Source organism: Onychomys torridus, chromosome 18 (assembly GCF_903995425.1).
Source record: "Onychomys torridus chromosome 18, mOncTor1.1, whole genome shotgun sequence".
In the NCBI taxonomy this organism is placed as follows: Eukaryota; Metazoa; Chordata; class Mammalia; order Rodentia; family Cricetidae; genus Onychomys; species Onychomys torridus.
The window spans coordinates 6482751-6501494 of NC_050460.1; the positions used below are offsets into that span (position 1 = coordinate 6482751).

General features: G+C 54.8%; 2 protein-coding genes across 6 annotated transcripts; one reads left to right on the plus strand and one right to left on the minus strand.

The window, feature by feature from the left end:
* Nucleotides 1–2057: 2057 nt before the first annotated feature.
* Nucleotides 2058–18726, minus strand: Frs3 (fibroblast growth factor receptor substrate 3). 5 transcript variants are annotated; one of them, XM_036167475.1, is made up of 8 exons: nt 18597–18726; nt 18228–18397; nt 9863–10005; nt 8232–8320; nt 7320–7506; nt 4996–5157; nt 4043–4194; nt 2167–3424 (listed from the first exon to the last, which is right to left on the minus strand). In XM_036167475.1, exons 4-8 carry the CDS (start codon nt 8295–8297, stop codon nt 2507–2509), a joined length of 1485 nt encoding a protein of 494 aa, XP_036023368.1. In that variant the 5' UTR covers nt 8298–8320; nt 9863–10005; nt 18228–18397; nt 18597–18726; the 3' UTR covers nt 2167–2506. The 5 variants fall into 5 exon arrangements, with proteins under 5 accessions (XP_036023365.1, XP_036023368.1, XP_036023366.1 ...); XM_036167473.1 differs by having other exon boundaries at nt 17781–18397; XM_036167472.1 differs by lacking the exons at nt 18228–18397; nt 18597–18726 and adding an exon at nt 11545–11779 and having other exon boundaries at nt 2058–3424.
* Prickle4 (prickle planar cell polarity protein 4) lies at nt 13719–18631 on the plus strand. The gene is made up of 7 exons (XM_036168071.1): nt 13719–13803; nt 14254–14399; nt 15471–15578; nt 16229–16366; nt 16643–16846; nt 17392–17596; nt 18038–18631. Exons 1-7 carry the CDS (start codon nt 13719–13721, stop codon nt 18358–18360), a joined length of 1209 nt encoding a protein of 402 aa, XP_036023964.1. The 3' UTR covers nt 18361–18631.
* Nucleotides 18727–18744: the final 18 nt, after the last annotated feature.

Sequence of the window (18744 nt, forward strand, 5' to 3'; positions counted from 1 at the left end):
CATCCACCCCTTCCTGTAGGAAAGCATTCCTCTCTCGCTCTACCCTGTCCCTGGGAGAGGAACATTCCTGTAGTAGATGTGGGTCAGAGGCAGAGGGGGAAGGCTGAGGGCCCCACTGGGCTGGGGTCCAATTTCTGGGGCCTGTGTTTTAGACTTTCCCACTGGAGCAATGGTGGCTTGTTCTGGGGTACCCAGTGAGTCAGAGCAGCCTTTGGAACCAAGAGAACAAGGATTAGGCTCTCTAAAGGAATGCAGCAAGTCTGAAGTGGGGGGCCTCAAGAGTGGGAACAACTGTTGCTTGTTGTCCTCAGGAACAGCTGGGCTCCTTGCTTTTCAGACAGGACCTTACTATATATCTTGGCTGGCCTGGAATTTGCTATGAAGAGACCAGGCTTGCTTAAACTCAGAAATCCATTTGCATCTACCTCCAAAGTGCTAGGACTAAAGGTCCACGGCACCATACCTGAAATCTGTCTACTTTCAAAGTGGAATCCCATTCATCATCTAGTTGGCTACTTGTCACATTAGCGCCACATCTTCCAGGTGCAGAGTGAGGCCCACTTGCTTAACCTTGCAGAGTGGTGGAGCCGGGGGCAGAATCTGGTCTCTTGACTACAGCAGCCTCTGGCCACCCCTCGGCAGTGTGGAGGAATCTGGAGGACTGGGGTGTAGTTCAGCATGGACTGTTTGTCCTGGGTTCCATTCCCACAGGAGTAGAGAGAAAGGGCAAGAGACCGGGGTGGGGACTTGGGGCAGTGGGCAGTCTGTCAGCATGGACCATTAACTGTTGAAGTGTGGCTAGGGTCCCAAGGCCTGATGCTGGTACAGCCATATCTCCTCCACCCTGCCCCCCAGGCCTCAATTGACCTTCCTGTGTATAGACACAAGCCCTCCTGACTAGAGACCACAGAACAGAGGTGTGTGCTGGAGCACACAGGAGCAGAGGCTGCAGAGGCCAGGAACACCTGCCACAGTGCCCACGAGTCTGTTCTGCAGAGAGTTATCCTTCAGTTCAGGAATCAACAGGGCGGAAGAGGGAGAAGGGTCTGTGGCTGGCAGCTCGTGGGTAAGGCAGCAGTCTGCTCTTGGACTGGGCACCACTTGAGGGGACACTCTCAATCCTGCTGTGACCAGCTCTCCTTGTCCGTTTACAGCGTGTAAGTAACATCCACAGCCAGGAGGGCGTTCTCTGTCTACTCTCCACACAGAAGAGGTCCAAGAAAAGAGGCCAGTCAGGCAGAGGGAAGGCAGTGAGCCCCATCCTGGACTGCTGCCTTGATGAAGAGGGTCACATGCTCACTGCACAGGACGGAGAGCTGGCACACAAAAAGCGCCCAGAGAAAAGGACCGTCTTGGGCAAACTGGCTCTCATCCTCTTTCGGGCTTCAGAGCTCATCACAGGAGGCACAAACAGCCTGAGGGAGAATGGAGTCCCTGCCACAAGAGGGCACCAGGTGGCCTGAGTGATGGGGGTTGGCAGGAGATCCGCTGGGCCTGCTGGGCCTGAGGAGTGGTAGAGGCCCCTGGGTGCCCCATCCTGAGGTGGTTCTCCAGGAAAGCCTCGAACGACAAGCTGGAAGGCTAGTCACCTGTCATATGGTTTTCCTTGGGCTATTTCTGGAATTTTAGCAAAATCCTGTGTGAAGGTTCTGACCTGGGCTCAGCTGTGCTGGGGGTAGCTGAGAAGCTGTGGTCTACCTTTGGGCCAACATCCTAAGAGATAGCAGGAGGCCCTGGGTTTCCCTGAGGGGCTGCAGAGGAGAGTCTTGTGAAACGGTTCTCCTCCTCTCCCTGGTCCACGCCAGCCTGTGAGGGGAGTTTCATCTCCAGGTTCCTTCTCCATCTGAGCTCCCAGCAATTGGGGTATTGTTTTGCAAGAGTTCGTCCATCCCTGGCAACTATTAAGTTTCATGCTGGGGCTTCTTAGAGATGAAAAAGCAATGACCACAGATTTCACAGCAGCCCTGGTCTGGCCAGAATGAAGCCCCTATCTCTATTCAGCCTGCCCGTTCTGCTATCTAGACTCCTGCCAGGAAAGACAGACAGCACTCACTGAGCCAGAATTTAAAAATAATTATATTAATAATAAATATGTTAAGTTACATTTAAAACAATAAATAGAAAAATAAACTGATAAATAAAATCATCAGATACAAAATGTTTCAAAACTCAACCAAGAAGAAAAAAAAGAAAAAAGCAAAGAAAAAGAAAACACATCCAGACAGACAGCTGACAGACTAGACAAATGGACATTAGGGAAGGGTGCAAACTGCAACCTTGGGAACCCTTCACAGTTTACACCATGGCTCCCTCCTCTCCAGCTCACCCTCCCTCTCCCTCCCCAGCTTGGGGAACTGGACTCTCAGTGGCTGACATCTTTGGGGACGCCAGCAATGCAGGGAGACATCTGGTCCACCCCAGTGCTTCTGCAAAGCAGCTGTGAGTCCTGGGCTGGTGGGTGAGGTGGAGTCTCCCTGCAGGAGCAGAGGCAGGTGGAGGACCAGGTCTACAGAGGCAGGTCGGTGCTGTTGTGCCGTGTCTTCCTGACAGTGCCGTCATCTCGGGGCAGAGCCCTCTGCAGGTTGGACATGGCCACTGTCTTCTTGAGGTCAATCACGGCATAGGAGTCTGAGCTGCGAGCAGGGTGTGGGGTGGGTCCAGGAGCTCCAGATACTGAGGGGTTCTGGGACCCCTTGGGACGGTCTGTGCCCCAGCCCTTAAGCTCCACCTGGATGTAGTTGAGCTGCCTTGAGGGCTCAGGGCCTGGCCGGCGGAAATCAAAGTTGAAGACCCTTGGGGAGCCTCGGCGCCGGCGGCGGGTCAGTGGGACGGGGAAGCTGCTGTGACTACGGGTAGAGGCCCGGGTGCTGGTGGGTTTCTGCAGTGGGGTTTCATCCTCCTCACCATCGGGGAAGCCATTCGAGGATGGTGTAAGCCCATCCCTGGAGTCCCCATCATCCCCAGCCTCCCCGCCCAGCTGCTGGGTTTGGCTCTCCCACACAGGGGGGAGCGGGGGAAGGTTCTCATAGTGCATCAGGGCAGCCCGACGGTGAGCCAGGCCGCTCCACCCTGGCTCCTCCGGGCTCAGTCTCCAGCCAGCCCCTGGCCGCAGGCTCCCGGTGACATTCTCGTATGTGCATTTGGGCTGGGCTGGGCACTCAGAAGGACCTTCGTTGTTGTTGTGATGGGGAGGGTCGTGCATGCTGGGGCAGAGGCTCTGACACTTCATCACCTGCCGACGAGCAGGGGTGGGGCCCAACACAAACTTGACCTGCCCTGGTTGCAAGAACACCTGTGGGTCCCGCTGGTCAGAAACCCGGGTCTGTGGTGGAAAGGGTGCCCGGCCCTCAGGCAGTGGCTGCAGGCAGTGGCGACTCCTGCGGTGGTCTTCTTCGCCAGTTGGTGTGTTGACATAGGTGTGGGACTGCAGGGAAAGAAGTCAAGTGAAACAGTGGGCTCAAGGACTGGGGGGAAGGGGAAGGCAGAGGGACAGCATGAGAGAAGACAGGAAAAGAGCCAGGGTTTCTTTAGCTGCCTCCGAACCTCCCAACATGCTACCACCCTTCTGGGGGCAGAAAGGGGCCCACTCAGTTTCTGTTCCTTCCCACAGTCTTTCCTAGGCCCCATCCTGTGGAGGCCCACAGAGGCTTCCTAGTGAGACCTTACTCAAGGTCAGAGAGTCTGGGCTTGCTTTACCCAGCAGGGCTGCACAATGGGATGATTTGGCCAGGGGCATGGTTACCAGGTATTTGGAAAGGTCTGCACTTCGTACATTTGTGCTTTGATCTTGCAAGGGGAAGGTCTTTTGCCTCTCCCCTTGGCATATAAAAAACCCCTTTGAATAAAGCTCTGGGTGGCTGGGTATTGACCCAGGCCCTCCCGAAGCTATCCTGTGTCTCTGTCTTTCTCTCCATCTCCATCTCTATTTCTATCTAATACTTCCTCATTCCTCTCTTCCCCCAAGAACCCTTCGATAGGTCGGAGCTGGACTCCCACGGATTCCTACACCCCCCAACTACAGTGCAGCCCACCACATGCACACCTGCTCATCGGAGCCAATGAGGGTGTGGGTGGACTCTTCCCCAAGCGAGGGGTGTCGCAGGCTGCTTGTGGAGGGTCGGCGGGGAGCGGAGAACCGTGTGCCCTCTCCAGGGCAGCCAGCACAGCCATTGGAGAGGCTGGAGACAGTGTAGCCTAGAGGTGGCAGGCAAGGGGAGAGGTATGGGCATCACTTGACAATCATTTACAATCACATGCACACATTTGTGGGGTGCCTTGTGACTCTCAAGGCCCCCCCTATGTGACTAGCCACACTGAACTGGAAGCCCTTCACTCTCCTTCACCTCTGCAATCGAACCCTGCCCTGCCTTTTGAAGCCATCATGAGGCTGACCCAGCCTCCTACTCTATCACAGCCTTCTTTAAACACTGAAGCTACACCCGTCACCACCCCTGGACCATCCCATGACCCCAGTCAAGTTTTGCCAGTAAGCACCACAGAAACTCCACAAACACAGGGGCCATTTCTATCCCTTCTGTTCCTCACAGACCAGGCTAGAGAACGCAGAGCAATAGACAGCTGTGCAGTCTAACTCAGGGACCCAGCAAGCACAGACTCTGGGAACCTCTACACAGTCATGGCCAGAGATGGCTGCACCAGCAAGCCAAGAGAGGTGCATGCTGTACATAACCCAGCCCAGGAGACAGAAGGAAGCAAAAAGCTCCAGACTGCTGTTTCTATGGCAACCTAACGTCTTCCTGTCTGCTCCCCAACTATTAGTCGACCCAAGGCCCAGGACTCTGCAGCTCCAGCTTGAGTCACTCAATTGGCCCTGCCCAGGACTGATCCATCCTCAGGAATGGTTCTGATGATGGCTGAATGTCCAGAAAAGCTGCCTCAATCCAGCTGTCCCCTACCTGCTAGCTTAACTTGGGCCTCCTAGACTTGTGCTCATGAGTATACACACTAGGGTTCCTAGGGTGGGGGTCTCCTCACCAGTGGGCTGTGAGGGCCCCCGAGGGAGGTCGAGCTCTGGGGGGTGGCTGTTACGTGTGATGATGACTGGCTCTTCCATCACATTGATGCTGTTACATTGCATGAGGTCCTGCAGCAGGTTGAAGATTTCCTCTGCCCGTGAGCACTTGAAAGCAAAGATCCCTGGAGAAGGCAAAGAAGTAATGAGGCTCCTCCCACCAATGGCTGACTAGTCAAAAGTCCCACACTGGTGCTTCTCCCCGATTCCTGAGCATTTGTCCCAGGGGCATTCCAGAACCCCAAACGGGGGATAAACACAAAACATTCAGCTCCCTACACTACCCACTAATATCATCCCAAGACCCAGCACTGCAGCCATATTCTCCAAGGTACAGTTGTTTTCATAAGGATGGGTGCCATCCGGGGTGAGGGGAAAGCCACAGAGAGTTGCCCTATCTTCCTGTTCCTACCACTTTCTGCCCCTCAGGAAAAGTAAGCTTCATCCAGCGAGGAGCCAAATCCACCCCACGGCCCTTTAAGGACAGTTGGGTCTGATCTACTCCCAGATCATTCACAGAACATTCAGCCCAAAGGCTAGTCAGAAAGCAAAGGCCTCCTGTCTCTGCACATAGGTCCCTCACAGAGCTTGGGTTCTTGTGCAAAAAGAAAAGATGAGCAGAGCTGAAGAGAGACAGGGCAAGGCAGTCCTGTGGCTCCTGAGTGCGGTCGGCCTCTAAGCCCTTCCAAGTCCAGTCTGTCCCCAAAGTGGGAGGGCTGGGCTGAGCACCTGGAATTCAATGGCTCTGAAGATGCTAGCCTGGAGCTCTGTAACACAGGATCGTGGAATTCAGGAGAGGCTACAGGGACACCTTATGCACATATCCACAGCAATGGTAGACATTACCAGGTTTGGCACCACACACTCAGTTAGTCACAAAGTTCAGGGCTAGCCTGAACTACCCATTAAAACTCTGTCTCAAAAAACCAGGGGGAGGGGTGGAATCTGTGGTAAAATGTTTGCCTAGCATACACAGGCTCTGGGTTTAACCCTCAGCACCACACTCACATAATGATGAATACAGTTAAATGGGAATATGGACAATGAACATTCTATTACCATTACAGCGTTATCCATTAGCCCTAGTATAGTGTAACAGAAGTCTATAGAAATAATAAGAATGACAAGGAGGAGAGAAAGGGCTATCCTGGCAGGAAATGTAAAAGCTGGAAAAGACACAAGGAGACAGTAACACCTGCTGGTCCGTGGTCCCGTGGTCCTGGCACTTGGGAGGTGAGAGGAGACTTGCCTTGAGTTTGGAGACCAGTGAAGGCCACATAGAACAAGACCATCACAAAAGGGGTGGAGGAGGGGAGGGGAGGGAGAGGAGGGGAGGGGGAGGGAGGAGAGTGTGGGGGGGGGGGGGGGGGTGTGTGTGTCAGAGAAAGCCTGGTATTGGGAGAAGCCCTGCACTGGGAACTAGGGCGAGTCCTTTCAGGTGCCAAGTGTCGATCAACCTCACCAGGAGCAAGACTGACCCTGCCTCACCTCTCTGCTCACATGAACGACGGCATGATGTGCGGGGGAAGGCCTCACAGCAGTCAACCTGGAGACTCACTGGTTTGTCGCTGTCTCAGGAGAGACACCGATCTCTTCTACCTCTGCTTACCTGCAGCACAATCCTAAGGACTCCGTGTGCTGAGCCACATCTGGACCTAACAGGCAAGCCCAGACCTAATGGAGCAACCTTCTGCCCCCAACCTCTGCTGCAGAGGGCACATGTCAGGGATTCGGTACACTCCACTGCTGTCCTGACCTCTGCTGCAGAGGATGCCGTACACTCCACTGCCCACAGGTGATGGCAGACAAAGGTCAGGTTCTTGAAGGTTAATCTGTATACGAGAGAACCAAGACCCTGCTTCCCCAGATCTCCACCCCGAGCCACTCAGTCTTCACCTGACCTCTCTTCCACTATGTATGGGCCCAGGGTGTAAGACATGATAGCTCAGGTTTTTTCCTTACTGCAAGGGCAGTAGGACCCTGGAACCATGGCAACAATGGAAAGAGTGGTTTGTCTTTCCTAGGTAGGCTCTGGCCTAGGAGCACTGGCTTCTTCATGGATTGTGCAACAAGTGTTCCCACAAAGGCTCCCAAGAGGAACAGCAGTGACTGAGGAGTGGTTTGGGTCCATGTGATTCTCCAAACAGGCTGTGGGCCCCTGGCTAGGGCTTTTCCCCACTCTGAGCAACACCACCAAGTCTGATGTCTGCTGGCAGGATGTTAAGGGACATTCTCCAATTCTATAACAAATTCTCGTCCCTGCCCTGGAGGCAGAGCGGGCACTCACCCTGGCCCGTCTGACAGCGGCGGCCACTCTCAAAGGAGAAGAGGTTGGAGTCATAACCATAGCGGCGCAGGCAGAGGTAAGGCCAGCGGACGGCTTCCCGCTGGTGCAGGTGCAGCACCAGCTCACTCTGGGTCAGCTCCATCACCCCCGAGCCCAGCTCTGCCCCTTCATCATCCACGTTTGCCACCTGTAGGGAGAGGGGACCCGGGGTCAGAGTGGACCCAGGAAGCCTGGACCCCTGGGAGGCAGTGTCATGCAGGGTTAGGGCCAGGAGACTAAGTGGCCCTCAGCTGTACCACAGGTATGCTGGCTCCCTTGGGTCACACAGAGCAGTCGGTGCCATGGGTCATGACAGTTCTCTGTCATTTGCACTGACAGCAAAGAGGCTGTTGACCTCCAAAGCCGGGTGGCTAGCTGTTCAATGTTCAAGAACTTCCTGGGGCTCAATATTCAAAGGCCAGGATGTCCACGAGGAAGGGTTTAACTGTTAATTCAAAGTCGGAAGACTTGCTGACAAACCCAAGGCAGACCAAATACAAGCAGCCTCCAACCCTCAACTGTGCAAACTTGCAGAGGGCTCCCTCTCCAGTTGGGAAGGAGAAACACTGGGCCTGAGAAACCCCAGTGTGAGGAGAAGGCACCTCCTATGGGTTCAGTGAAACACCACTATAGTTTCTTTTGGGGGTGGTGGTGTATGCTCTCTTTAAAACACATTATTCTTGGTGGTAATGGGGGGCGTGGAGAACAACCAAAAATAAAAAGAAAGCTTAGTAACCCCCCCTCCCCCAACTACCTCAGAAGCCACAGCCAAGCTCAAGGAGCCTTAATGAGTCCACGACCACAGGCTGCCCTCTCCCCTTCCCTAGAGATACTGGAGGCCTAAGCTGAACAGTGGGGAGAGGCTCTGGGTACCTTGAACTTGGTAGGGTGGTTGTGTGGCACACTGTCTCTGTCCAGGCAGCTACAGCAGCTCCCCATGGTGTCAGAGCAGCCTATCCACCCTAGGGAAAGACAAGGGATGAGCAGGCCACCAGCAGAGCACTGCACTGTGAGCACGTCCTCTGGTCAAGAGGTTGCATGACACAGACACACCCTGAGGGAACTCTCAACCCACAGCCAAACATGCTTGGGGTGAACATTAATTCAAGTTAGAAAGAGTTAAGAAGTCCTGCAGGTGAAGGGATGGCAAGCTTCTCAGAGGTTAACGGTCAGTCTGGCCCTGGAAAACACCCGGGCTTCTGACCCATGGAGTGATATGGATGGAGTCTTGAGCTGGAAAGGAGTGGCTGCCTCTGGTGAGGAGCCTGAGCTCCTCATTTGCAGTCAGCCATCATGATGTCACTTGGGTGTCCGGACACCATCTTGGTCCCACCTCTTTTCCTCATTTTCACCTAACCGGTTCCACCCACCCACGCTCTATCTTCCCTCCCTTGCCCCACCCCAATTTCCACTGGAAATTAGTATTTCTGATATCCTCTTCAAGTAAACTGTTGCTACACTGTGATCATAAAACACAGTGAGCCGGGCGGTGGTGGCGCACCCCTTTAATCCTAGCACTTGGGAGGCAGAGGCAGGTGAATCTCTCTGAGTTCAAGACCAGCCTGGTCTACAGAGCGAATTCCAGGACAGGCTCCAAAGATACAGAGAAAGCCTGTCTCAAAAAACCAAGACAAAACAAAACAAACAACAACAAAACAAAACCACCACCACCACCACCACCACCACCACCACCACACCACCACCACCACACCACCCTACCACCACCACCACCACCACACCACACCACCACCACCACCACCACCACCACCACACCACCACCACCACCATCAAGAACAAACCCACCCTTAATGACTGAACACTGGAATTCACAGAGATCTTCTTGTCTCTACTTTCCATGAACTTCGGGTAAGAGCACATACTACCAGGCTGGGCTCAAACTAGCATTATTTTTTTTTAAAAAAAAAAAAACCTTGATTAGGCATTTCTTCACTGAGGAAAAAAAAATGTTGGGACTGAACATGTAGCTCAGAGGTAGATACTTTATATGAGGCACCAGATTCAATTCCCAGCACTCCAAAACTAAAACAACTAACAAAATGCTGAGTTTTCTTCCCAAAGACCAAGGCAGAGATAAGAGACCTTAGCTGGCTTTTCCCTTCAGGATACTGGTAATTGGATGACATGTCCCGACAGACAGGTTTCTGCCTTAATATGGAGAGGAAACCACTCAGACCTTTGTGACCTAAGGGAACAAGAAATACTTGGACAGATCCCAAACAGAGGTTTTGTTGTTGTTGTGGTCTTTGTGTGGAAAATCCAATCCAGTGCTCCGCACTCTTTGCTACACAAGTGTTCTGCTGCAGAGCTACACTCTAGGCCCGGACAGCAGTTTAAAGAAGTTCCCTTTGCTGCAAAAAGCCACGAGGCTGTGGATTATCCAGGAACTTCTGCTGCTGTGGAAGAACCTGGAACAACCCATTGACCTGTTCCCTACATTCCTCACAAGAAACTCTACAAGAGTGACACCTAGCCCCAGTTCTTACCTTACCCAGGCCATTGGGGAGCCGACCATGGGAGGGGCATGGGAAGGATCCCCACTTTAGTCCCCCTGTCCTTGGTGGGATGTCATGGCAAAGAGTCTGCAGAGAAGTCACCTGGATCCCTGTGGGTCACACCTGGGGCTCACCTAGCACAGGAGACAGAGACCACACATGAATGGAAACCTGTCCTCAGCCCCAACTCTTCATGAAACAGACTTGTTATCAGTGTATCCCATCCGCATTTATCTGGTCTAGGTCCTAATGGGTCCTAGGTCCTACTAGAAAGACCAATGAACACAAGATCTCAGACGAAAGGACCACCAATTCTCAGCCCTAGGACCAATGACGATGAACTCTGAGATGCCCAGCACAGCCACCATTGAAGTCCTCTCTGAATCCTGGTACAAGTACCATTCTGACCATCATCTGACCTCGCAGAGAACTTTAATCCTACAAAGTTTTCTTTCTCAGAACAATGTAACAATATGCTAGATCAGCAAGAGCACCTGTTTAAGACTAAAAACCAACAGTCTAGAATGTTTTGTTGCTATGACATATCTGGGTGTGTGTGTGTGGGGGGGGGGACTCTGTCATTCTCTCTCCACCATCTCTAACTCCTGCCCCCCCTTGAGGAAATATCTGTAATTATGGGAGTTCTAGTTGAAGTAACTTCCAGAAGTAGGTATTAATAAAGCACTTCCCATTTGAAAGCTGGACTTTCTGTTCCTATTGTCAGAAAGGCCAGTTACAAGAGGCAAATTTTCAGGTTATTTGAGCCCTAGGTAGATGAATCAACAAACAAGGACTCGGAAGAAAACTCTTGAAATCCCTCCTTCCTGTTCCAGGAAAACAGTACTTCCCAGAGTCCCCCCTACCAGCCCTGCGTCCTTGCACAACTTAGGTAAAAGAACCCTACACTCTTGGTCTGGCTAATTCTTTGGAAGGAGGAAGCAGGCTGAAGGGTGTGTGTGCAGGCTAAAGGCAGGTACTGAAAAGACTGTGGGGGCTTAAACTATCAACAGGGTGTTGGGGGGATGTGAAGCCAAGAGCTGCTGGATGCAAGATGGGGAGGGGTTGCACCTTCCCGACTCCCCTCTTTTTCTTCTAGCTATCAAGCACGCTATCGATAACCCATTGAGTGGGATTACATTAGGTGGGGCGGGGGAGGCTCCGGTCTGAGGTAGGTAGGATTGGGAATAGGCACTAGATGGAGGTATGAGGTCTGAAAATGTATACGAAGCCTTGGGAGAAGATGGGCAGGGATTCTGGATTCGGGCATGATGCAGAGAATGAAAAGGCTGAGGAATTTCAGGAGGGTGACTGCGGAAGCCTTAGGGCGGCTGAGGGGAGAACGAGGTGTGTCTGTGGGTACTTCAGGGGGTGGGGAGTGAGTGCGGGGAGGGGGTGGTTCTGCGGGATCCCGGAGTCCCGAAGCTGTGACCCAGAGGGAGGGGAGAGGGGGCTCTGGGGAGCGGGAGGCAGAACTGGTTACAGGTTTCCTAGCTACCCAGACGGAATGCGGAGGTCGCGGCCGCGCTCCCAGCCTGCATCCCCGCCCCCAGCCCCCGGGTCCGCCGCTAGCCCGCCCGCCTGGGGCTTTCTCGGGTAGGAGCGGAGACTGCGGCGCGGCACGACACGGCTTGGGTAGAGCCGCTTGGTCCCCGCCCCGCCGCGCCCCGACTCACATCGCCCCGCGGCCCGGGCGGCGCCGGGCCCCGCTCCCGGGTCCCGCTGCAGCAGCCGCCGCCCGCCCGCAGCTAAGGCCTCCCGCCCCGCCCCGCCCCGCTCCCGCGGGGTCGGAGGTCGCCGGCTGCACCAACGAGACGCTGCGGGCCGGCCGACCCGAGCGGGGGCGACCGGCAGGCAGCCTAGAAGGTCCCTTTGGAGGACTTTGCAGTCGGGGACAGAGAGCATGCGCAGACGCCAGAGGGCGCTCCGGGCCGGTGACAGGGACTCCCGAGGGGCGTGGCCTGTCTTGAGGAGGGTCCGGGCGCGGGGTGGGGCGGGGACCCGAGGGATCGGCAGTCTCTCTAGCCGAAGGGAGTCACGGAAGAGAGCGGAGCGGAGCGGAGGACTGAAGCAGGGCGGGACTCGGAATCCCGGAGGGAAAGTAGCGAGGGACCGCTGGGGACGGGGGGCGGGGCTGGAGAGGCCGGCGGAGGGGCGGGGCTGAGGCCGGGGGCGGCCCAGGGGCTCCCGGCACTTCGCGGCCCGGCGGCCGTGCGTCGCGTCGCCAAGTCCGTGGAAACCCGCGCCCTTCCCGCCCTGAGACCCGCGAGCGCCTTCCTCTGGCTGGGGCGTGGCCCGACGGCGGGTCCCCCCGGACGGCGCGGGCGCTTGCGCTTGGCCACTCTGAGACCCCCGCGGAGGGTCGAGTCCCCACTCCTAAACCAGCAGCTAGACAGGGACCCCAAGCGAACTCGGTAAGCGCACGGCGAGCCTCTGCCCTGCGGGTGGACCTGCAAAGTCCTAGAAAACTTTGGGGCTCTGTCGAGAGGCCACTTTATGAAAATGTCCACGCCCCTCCCTTTTCCCTCTGGTTGCGGGACACCTTCCCATGTCTACTGCCCCGGACCCTAGGGCCCCTGGGCTCATCCTTCCAAGAATAGGTGTTGTTTGGGGAGGCCGAACCCCGGAGCTTGGTTGCATCTGGGGCGAGAGGCCGGGGCCTGTGTTTGGCCTGGTTTTACCTGAAAGGAGAGAGGAGGGAATTATGAGAGGAAACCAGCATATTAGTAAGATGCGGTCCAATGGTAGCTGGAGATGAATTAGGTTGCTCTGTGGTGGGGGACAGGAAGGGTGATGGGTAGAGGGTGAAGGGTGATTTCTGATAGTTATTTCTCTGCCAGACAGTTCCATGCAAACTAGAACTAATCTGGAAGAGGGTACAAGTCCCCTTCTGGGGCCCCGGAAACCACCCCCGCCCTTGTTTCATGGAGCTGAAACAGTGCTGCTAAGGGGTGTGGCTGTTCCTACCCCTGAGTGTGGACAGTCCATCCTGGCCACCTTCCACAGGAAACCTGACCTGAGGGACTAACAGGAAGGAAGCAGGTGGGTGTGGAGCCAGGAAGGAGGGAAGGGTGGTACTGGACATTTGAAGGGGCCTGGGGGGGCGTGTGGAGTTGGGAGGCACTCTGATGGTTACAAAGGAAACCTGCACAACACCCCAAAGCCTAGTGATTTACTGTTGTTGGTCCTCCTGAGCCTAGCTGCTGCTCTGAGGTAGATTACACCCCAAATCCAAAAAAACGTAGCCTTCTAGTTTGCTATTGGTCAATGGATTGGTTGATGGTTGGTTTTTCAACTGTAAAACAGTTTAGACGAAACTGCATCAATGGACTGTAAGAATGGACCATATTATGGAACTTTCTAGAATAGTCACCACACTGAATAAACATAGAAGTTTGCTCTGGCACCCCACACAACCCAACCCTTCACCCAGAATGCATGCACAGGATCCCTGTTCTCTCTGGTTACATTTCTTGCTCACTAACTCACACTCGACCTCATCAAGAGCAGGGACCATCTTTTCTCTGCTTCAGTAGTCCCACCCAAAGACACTGTGACCCCACTTTAACTGTGGCTAAAGAGGTGCACTCAGGCTATCCACTAACAGTGCTATTGTAAAGCTGGGGGTGATGGCCCATGCCTTGCATTTCTGCACTTTGGAGGTGTAGGCAGGAGGATCAGGAGTTCAAGGCTAGCCTTGGCTCTATGAGACCCTACCTCATGTTGCTTTAAAGGCAGGTGGTATAGCTTGGTGGAAGAGGGCTTCCCTGGTTTGTGGCAGGCTGTGGGTTTGATCAGAGAGAATGAGTGGACACCAAGTTTTCTTGTTCCTTTGAGGCACTTAGACCAGATGAGGAAACACTGGGAGCTACTGCCTATGCTTCCTTTGAGCACTCAGCAGGGCGATCTGGTACAGGCCAGAGAAGCTGGGGAAGGTTCTTGGTGAGGAGACCTTCAACCAGGCTCCAAAAGTGCATAGCTGGAAATATGCAGCCTGAGGAGGGTGTAGTGAGGAGGCAGGTGTGTGGGAAGAGGGAGGGTTCCCTGAGGAACCTTGGGAAGACTGGAAAGGTAAGTAGGAGAGGTCCAGCAAAATGGTTCCTTGCACTGTGGTCCCCCTCTTCTGCTCCACCCAGCTTTGCAAGACCCAAGAATTTGAACTTCACAAACCCAGGGGCTCAAAGATCTGACTTTGCCACTTATCAGCTCTTTGACCTTGGGTATCTACCAGTGCTCTCTGAACCCCAGCCTGAGCATCTGTAAAATAGGGACAATGTCACCCAAGTCACTTGGCTGTTGACAGGACTGTGCGATGTAAAGCGCTTTGCATTGCCTGGCATGCTGGGAAGGCTTACTGAATGAGGTGTTCCTGTGCATTTCTTCAGGCAGACTGCCACCAGTGTCAGTTCGCAATTCTGACTGGTCCCTCCAACAGGACAGCTCTATGTTCAGGGAGCCAGATCCACCAGTCAACTCAGTCAGTGACTCAGGCCACCAGCCAATGGAGGGCTATGAGGAAACCTCTCTTCAGGTAGGAGGGCCACTCTTTCGAGACCACCATGCTCTCAGCCTCTGGCCCCCATTCCCCTTCTACCAACCAGGAGATAGTCTGAATTTTCCTTTCTGTTTTAAAAACAAAAACCAAAAACACCAGCCAAACCTTTATTACCAGGTGTGGTGTGCACACCTTTAGTCTCAGTACTTAGGAGCAGATGCAGGCAGATCTCTGTGAGTACAAGGCCAGCCTGGTCTATAATGTATCAAGTTCCAGGCCACCTGGGCTACAGAGAGACACTCTGTCTCAAACAAAACAAACAACAAACAAAGCCCAAACTGTTAAGTATTTACTTAGAGTGTGTATGTGTGTACCACAACACATGTTGTCAGAGGACAGCCTGTGGGAGTCAGCTCTCTCCTTCCACCATGTGGGTGCTGGAGATCAAACTCAGGCTTGCTAAGTGCCTTCAGGGCTGAGCCACCCTGCTGCTCCCTGTCCCTCTCCCCCACTTTGAGGCAGGATCTTGTTACTCCATGAACTTTAAGTCCTCCTGCCTCAGCCTCCCACTGGGTGGGACTGTAGGGATACACCCCTCAGCTTTGCCTAGCTCTGTAGGCCTGTTCTCTTTTCAGGAATTCATTCCTGCAAACATAAAGTACCTCTCCTAGTGGACTCCTCTGTCTGAGTCTCAGACACTGGCTCCAGGGAGTGAGGGAATGGGAGAGCTTCAACTCCAGGGAGTGGTGTTTGGGGAGCCCCTTCCAGGCAGACCACAGATCAGGAGTGGACCTACTGTTCCTTTTTCCTTTTTTCGGTTTTTCGAGACAGGGTTTCTCTTCGTAGCCCTGGCTGTCCTGGAACTCAGTCTGTGGACCAGGCTCAAACTCACAGAGCTCTGCCTGCCTCTGCCTCCTGAGTTCTGGGATTAAAGGTGTTCGCCACCATACCCAGCTGACCTACTGTTTTGCTTAGTGACAGGCAGGAAGGGTTCCCCTCCAAGTGGAGAGGTGTGCTTGGGAGTCGCTATAGATGGAGGGTGAGTAAGTAATAAGGACAAGGCAAGGGAAAACCTAGCCCTCCCTTTCTCCTCCTGTCTCTCCTCAGGTTCCTCCAGGCTCAAGCTTGGGCCTGCCTTGCCTGGATATCAAGCAAGCCTCAAACTGGCCTGGGTTTCAGAACCTCCTTCAGCAGCTTCCTCCACAGGACAGTGATGTGGGTCGCCCCTCTGACTCCCCTCTCTCCTCCTTCGCTCTCCCCACACCTTGTTGCGTACTGTGTAGAAAGTCTTGGTCTAGAACTCAGGAGATAGGACTGAAAGGCCTAGTTCCTAGCCGCTGGAGGAAGTAATTCCCCATGACTTGAGTTTCCACACCTAATAACAGTAATACATGTTCTGCGTGTCACCGTGCTTAGCTCAAGAGCAAATGGGAAATGGACATGAAACGGCATTTGAAATCAAGAATGGAATGCACAAATGTAGAAAGATGGTTGTTTAGTATTTATTGAGGCCCCTCCATGTGCAGCCTAAAGCCTTACAGTTTACTAGGGAGGCAAGACAATCTATGAAGCAAAGAAAACAGAAGTCAAAGTGATACTGAGATCTAGCTCAGTGGGAACAAGGGCCAGTGCATCTATCTGGTGATGGTACTAAGTGTTATGTGGCCCTGAGTGATGGTCATCTCCTGGCAGCGCAGTGAACTAAGCCCTTAATTGTGTCCTCTTCCCTCCCTCTTGAGCACGTCCCCTATTCTGTCCCAAGGTCCTATCACCTCCCCACTCTGACCCAGCATCTAAGCCTTAGAGAACACTGCTGCCCCAGTGGTGCTCTGTCCGAGGTCTGGGTGCTCGGGCCGTTTCTACAGGAGCGCTACTGTCTGGCCCTAGCAGAGGAGGAGCTGGTCCAACTGCGATTCTTCTGTGCCCAGCGGAAGCAGCAATCCCTAGGGCAGGGGGTGGCCCGCCTGCTGCCTCCCAAGCTTGAAGGATACACCTGTGAGAAGGTAGGGAGTGCCTCTCCTTCTCCTTCCCCTTCTGCCACCCTTTGCTCCTTCACTTCTGCAGCAAGGGTTTTGGGGAGGTGAGTGGAGGAAAGTTTTCAGGATCAGTGATTTGGTAAATGTGAGGGAAGTGGGAAGCCAGGTTTGGGGAGCTGGCCTCTGTGGTGGAGATGGGCCTGTAGCACAATACGAACAATCAGATGGGGTTGTGGCTGAAGAGCCAGGAGAGAAGCTAAGAAGGTTCGGCCTCTGCCCAACCCAGTGCCTCTGCTTTGGCAGTGCAAGAAGCTGCTGAATCCAGGAGAGTACGGGGTGTTTGCGGCCAGGGCTGGTGAGCGGTGCTGCTGGCACAGACCTTGTTTTGCTTGCCAGGCCTGTGGTCAGGCCCTGATAAACCTCATCTACTTTTACCACGATGGGCATCTCTACTGTGGCCGCCATCATGCAGAGCTGTTGCGACCTCGATGTCCTGCTTGTGACCAGGTAGAGCACCCAGGGCAGACATTAGGGTAATTCTTCCCCGGGGAAGCAATGCGGGAGCAGGGAACACCTTCCTAGGCTGTAAGGTCTCCTGGTAGAAGTGGGAAACAGTAGAGAGAACTAGGCAACAGCCAGGGCTACTCTGTTGCCGGGTGTTCTCTCTTGAGCTCGGGGCATGTGGGAACTGCTGCCTTTACCTCTGCTCTCCCGCAGTGCAAGCAGAGGTCTTTAAGTTAGTTTGGACTCAGAACATTTCTAGACTCTTGAACAGATATTTATCTCATCACTATGCCAGACGCTCAGTGCTGAGCTTGAACATCAACATGAAAGACAGTACTGAGCCTTGGCATGGGAGTCAGGAAAGCTCTGGGGTCCAACTTCTGCTGCCGTACCACCTGCTACGTAGAGGATCCGGCCAAAGCCAGTCACCCTCCCTGAATCCAAGAATGACAAAGTACTCCAATCGTTAATGGATTTAGGCGTCGTTATTGGGTGGATGAATGAATGAATGAGTGAAGGAATCAATCGTTTTCCTCAACCTCTCCCAGCTGATCTTCTCTCAGCGCTGCACCGAGGCCGAGGGACGGCGCTGGCATGAGAACCACTTCTGCTGCCAAGACTGCGCCGGGCCTCTGGGTGCAGGACGTTATGCCCTGCCCGGAGGCAGTCCCTGCTGCCCCAGCTGCTTCGCGAGCCGCTACCAGAGTGCAGGCCCTAGCTCAGTGGGGGCACTGGAAGGGCAAGCGTCCCTTGGTAAAGGAGGGGACGGTGCAGATCTAAAGGGGGAGAGGGCGGCGGCTTAGGCTAAACATAGAAGGGGGTCATCTCCCGGGTCGGAACCCCTGGTCCCATCCCCATGCTGTCCTGCCCACTCCAGCAGCGCCCCGTCCTCCCACCGTAACCCCCAGACGCGAGCATCGGGGCCCCTAGCTCTCACCGCGCGTCCCTGGCCTGAGCGCTCCGAAGGCCTCCTGAACCCACCCGGCGGGGCTGCAGCGCCAGACTCGCTCCCGGGCGGGGGACTCGGTCGCCCACTGGTGGACGGAGGCGGGGGCCCCTGGGGTAGGCGGGAGGCAGCGGCGGCGCGCACGGCACAGCCTGGGGCGGGGCGGGAGGCTGCACGCAGCCCTGGCCCGCCTCTAGCTCAGGGATTTGGGGGCTCTGACACGGGCATTTTTAACCGGTCCGAAACAGGGGAAACAAGACCCGATCCAAGCATCAGCTGGAACTGTGCCTCCTCGGATGACAAAATCACCTCCCGAGCTGCGCTTCCCTCTACAGTCGCTAGCCCCACCCTAGAACACCGGAGCGGGGCGTCCAAAAGGCAGGACCGAGGCCGCCCACAGACGCCCAGAAACCCCAAAGATGACAGCCCCTGCCCTACCTGCTCCTCTTCCTCCGAGTCGGAACCCGAAGGTTTTTTCTTCGGCCAGCGCCTTCCAGGTCCCTGGAAGACCCCCGAAAACCTCCAGGCAGGTGACAGAGACATCTCCAGGAAGCACTGCACCATTTGTTAGTGGCGCGGCCCAGAGATGGGGTAGAGGGATGGGGGACCTGTAAACAGGATAACCAGACTGCTGTGTAAAAGACCCTGGACTGGAGGCAGGCACGCGGGACAGTCCCACCCACACGGCACACTCTCTAACCTGGAGAAAACTTTCTTGGGGACACACCACTGCCCAGAACTTCCTGGGTGAGCCAGCCCCTATCCCCTCGCGCTTAGCCCCACCGTCAGCACCTTGCTTAAACTAACCGAGTGGTGGAACAGCGCGGCTAACGGGCTCCAGGCACTGGGAGGTGGGGCAGCAAGCTTGGGCTCCACCTCCGGCCTGGATTTCAAGTTCTCTGGGCTGGTGGAAGCGCCGGGGGCGGGCCTTCTCGCTTGTTACCACCGGCCGGCG

Excerpts from the sequence above, each read along its gene's own strand:
- Prickle4 (XM_036168071.1), top strand. The coding sequence starts at position 13,719 with ATGAGGAAACACTGGGAGCTACTGCCTATGCTTCCTTTGAGCACTCAG. Across the intron at positions 13,804-14,253 it reads GGCCAGAGAAGCTGGGGAAG|GCAGACTGCCACCAGTGTCA; the intron begins GTTCTTGGTGAG and ends GCATTTCTTCAG. Across the intron at positions 16,847-17,391 it reads GATGTCCTGCTTGTGACCAG|CTGATCTTCTCTCAGCGCTG; the intron begins GTAGAGCACCCA and ends AACCTCTCCCAG.
- Frs3 (XM_036167472.1), bottom strand. The coding sequence starts at position 8,297 with ATGGGGAGCTGCTGTAGCTGCCTGGACAGAGACAGTGTGCCACACAAC. Across the intron at positions 5,158-7,319 it reads CCGCTGTCAGACGGGCCAGG|GGATCTTTGCTTTCAAGTGC; the intron begins GTGAGTGCCCGC and ends TGCCTTCTCCAG. Across the intron at positions 3,425-4,042 it reads TCATTGGCTCCGATGAGCAG|TCCCACACCTATGTCAACAC; the intron begins GTGTGCATGTGG and ends CTTTCCCTGCAG.